Source organism: Glycine max, chromosome 11 (genome assembly GCF_000004515.6).
Source record: "Glycine max cultivar Williams 82 chromosome 11, Glycine_max_v4.0, whole genome shotgun sequence".
Classification (NCBI taxonomy): Eukaryota; Viridiplantae; Streptophyta; class Magnoliopsida; order Fabales; family Fabaceae; genus Glycine; species Glycine max.
Genome location: NC_038247.2, coordinates 15,501,676 through 15,505,290, shown reverse-complemented (window position 1 = coordinate 15,505,290; position 3,615 = coordinate 15,501,676). Strand labels below are relative to the sequence as shown.

At 38.7% G+C, this 3,615-nt stretch overlaps 1 protein-coding gene across 1 annotated transcript; it reads left to right on the top strand.

Annotated features, from left to right (window-relative positions):
- Positions 1-1,680: 1,680 nt before the first annotated feature.
- Positions 1,681-3,615, top strand: LOC100779194 (uncharacterized). Its single transcript, XM_003539113.3, has one exon. The coding sequence runs from the start codon at positions 1,756-1,758 to the stop codon at positions 2,455-2,457; it is 702 nt and encodes a 233-aa protein (XP_003539161.1). The 5' UTR covers positions 1,681-1,755; the 3' UTR covers positions 2,458-3,615.

Here is a 3,615-nt window from a genome sequence, read left to right as displayed (position 1 = left end):
TTTCGACGCCGGAGCTAAGAAAATGTAAGAATCTGCAGAGAGAGATAAAAAGAAAAGGAGAGAGTGAGGTGTGAGAAGAAAAAGACAAAGAGAGTGACGCGACGAAGAAGTCGAGCCGCCATGCGTGAGCTCCTTCAGCACTACGAGAGAAGAAGCGGAGGCGACGAAGAAGCAGGAACGACAGAATGAGAGAGAGAGAGGGCCACTACGCTACTCGATAAAAGAGAGAGAAAGTGAGAAATTAAAAATAATAATCATTCAAAGGCGGTTTTAGGAAAACGTCTTTGTTTTAAGTATTCAAACACAGTTACGGTACCACCGTCTTTAAAATATTCCTGATATTTACAAAATTGTCATTATTATACAATCAAAGACGTTTCTTTTAAGACTGTAGTAGATACTGCGTAGTGGAAAATAGATTTTTTAGTAGTGTATGCAACTGTCGTCGAAAGTCTTAACTTTCAACAACGTTAACTTCAAAAATGATTCAAAATCGTTTTTGTATATTTTTTCCACCGTCATTGTTTATTTTTTTTATAATAGTGTTGATAATGTTATCAAGGGACGTGTCAAAACAAAGATTAAGCTTTTTTTTTTTTTTTTAACAAAGAAATAAGGGGTGAGTTTGTTTTGCAAGATTATAGAAGACTTGATTGCACAGAAGTATTTATCCAATGTTTGTTTTAAACAATAGTTAGAGGACATCACAAAATATATATGGAGGACATGACTAAACAAAAGTCTAAAAATTTGTAAGTCAAAATTATCCCTCCTTTTCCCCTTTCTCTTCCACATGTTCCTACACTGCCACAACCTGTTGAGGAATATATGCTGCAATTCATCATGAACAGGTGCCATCAAGTGCAACATGAAAGCTAGAATTCATCACGAATAGTGCACAGGATTGAGAATTTTTTTCCGCAATGAAGTTGGAGAATTTTGGCATGTGCTACACTTTTTTTTCCTACTTGCTAGAAGGTTGATATATATTTGAAGCCATGCGATTTAGATGGGTTGTCCACATTTCCTTGCAAATATTCTTAGCAAGAGCTACACTTGTCGAATCAAGCAATGGTATTCTCAACAACAAACTACTTGCAAAAATTGGGTATTTGTCCATTAGATATTAAAGTGATCAATATAGTATAAACTATAAAAAAAGAAGAAAGAAGAAGAGGTCAAGACAAGAACGAAGATGCATAGTCGTCCAATCCAAAAGGAGGAAAAACATCAAGTGTGTTTAAAGAGGGTATTTCGGTAAATTCCGTTATTTCGTTTGTATTATCCATTGTCCATCAAACTACAAACATGATAAAAAAAATTGTCATATAATTTAGTTATTTGTGTTGTATTGTTCTCCTTGTCCTATAAATTCTATGTTACTTCTTAATCTAAGTTTAAGACATTTTTTTTTTCTACCATAAAACTCATCCATATCACAATTTCTAATTAGTTAAAATGTGAAGTTTTTCACACTAACAGTGATTTGAATAGTGTGTTTCATATGCATTTTAAACACATTGTAGATCAATCTATGTGTACTCAATAAAATTATTGAGAGTAACTCCCTTTTTATGTTAAAAAAATATAACCGTCCATTTCTTTTACCAATATTTTTTAACATGTAAGACAATTATTTTTTTTATTAAAAACGGGAAGAAAAAGCCTAGCCATTGGCCTCTTCAGTCTCGTCACCACTCACTGCTCTGTTATAACCTATTTTCCGTTACTCTCACCGTTGCGAACCTTAACGGCATGGATCCATTCGGTCCGAACCGATTCCCGAACCGAAAACTCTCCGCCACGGAACGCTTCCTCGGCGTTCCATCTCACGCGCCGCCGCACTTCTCAAACTCCGCCGCCTCCTCCAACGACGAGCTCCTCGAGGACGACGTCGTTTTCTTCGGCGGCGACTACGGCGCCGAACACAACCACCACAGCGCCTCCACTCCTTCCTCTTCCTTGTCATTGTCTTCCTCCGCCACTCCGAACAACAACCTCCACAACCATTCCCACGGCATCCTCGCCGCGCTCCCCGAGAACGAAACCTCGCACAACCTCCGAAACGTTTCGCAGCACTTCCACAAGGCATCAATCTCTTCAATCTCGTCCGCCTCCTCTTCATCCTCCTCCTCGCGCGTCATTCCCGCCATCCCGCGGCCTCCGCCGCCGGCGCAACCTTCGTCCGTCATGTTCCACCAGTCTGCGCCGGTGAAAGTCCCAATCCTGTCGATGAAGGCGCGGCGGAGATACCGCGACGTCGATGACGACGACGAAGACGGCGAGGAGGACGACGAAGAGGAGATGGTGCCTCCGCACGAATTCGTAGCGAGAAACTCAGCGCAATCTCCGATGCTCGCTTATTCGGTTCTGGAAGGGATAGGGAGAACGCTGAAAGGGAGGGATATGCGTCAGGTTCGAAATGCCGTTTGGCGCCAAACAGGTTTCCTCGGCTGATTCACTCAATTCAAAATTCTTCGATTAGGGCTTAATTTTAACTCATTGGTTGAATTCTATTATTATACTGAGTCTGAATTTGTCCAGAACTCGTGCATTTCCCTATCTAATGAAATTCATAGGCTTCCCTCACTCTCTCTTTTGATTTTCTTTCTTTACCTTAAGAAAAATGTGAAATATGCGCTTGCGTGACAAAAATAATTAACAATCGTGGAATGTTGAGAGAAAATGAATTTTAGTTTTTCGATGAACGAGTGTCCAACTCTAGAGGCTCTTATCATGTCACGATATAACAATTTCATGAGTTTTAAGTAATTAAGGGAAGATTAGTGAATGATTTTATATTGACAATTTGACATCTATTTTCTAGAAAGAGTTATGTAAATTGGTTTTTAAGATGTTGTGGAATGCTGATGAATATGAAAGTAATGTAAGGGTCTCTGTTGGATAAGTTTATCCAGAAGTACTTTAGGAGGAGAAAAAAAGAAAAAAAAAATGAAATGAATTTCTCCGGAAGCACTTCTACTTCTAGGTGATTTAGTGCATGATTGTTTTATTTTGCAAACAGACTTTTGGGATAAAATGAGGTTTGAAAAAGCATTCAGACCCTTCCTTTTGTAAAACTGAGTTTGTGGACCATTAGATTTATCTTGAAATTTGTGCACCACATTTTGAAGGGAAATCCAAACATAGTGCATCTATCTTCTTGAGGTTGAGGGTGTTTGTTTCTCTGCTTAAAACACATGGCCATTGAATTGGAAACTCCAACTGGATCCTAAATCTAATGAATGTTGTTGGTACGTTTTTAGCTGTCATGCTCAGTTTTGGTCTAGTTAGGCGTTAGCTCCTTTTCTTTGGGTTAATGATAAAAGAATAATTACTCCTTCAACCTGTAGTCATAAACAGATTGGTCAGGGCCTTCATTACTTGCTGTTGTTATGCCCCACAACGAACAGTGAAGGTAACCTATCTATTATCTAGTAAATTTGGGATATGGTGGTTCTGTTGGTTATAATTATTTCACTGTTGATGCTACTGATTTTGTTTTTTTGGTCTATAATTTGAAAGAAGTAGACGTGGAGCTATTGTTATTGTGTAGGTAATAGGTTAGCAATTAGTGACAACAACAAAACCTAATTTGTGCTTAGGAATGAAAGA

Bases quoted from the DNA above. Each gene is read 5' to 3' on its own strand.
- LOC100779194 (XM_003539113.3), top strand. From the start codon at position 1,756: ATGGATCCATTCGGTCCGAACCGATTCCCGAACCGAAAACTCTCCGCC.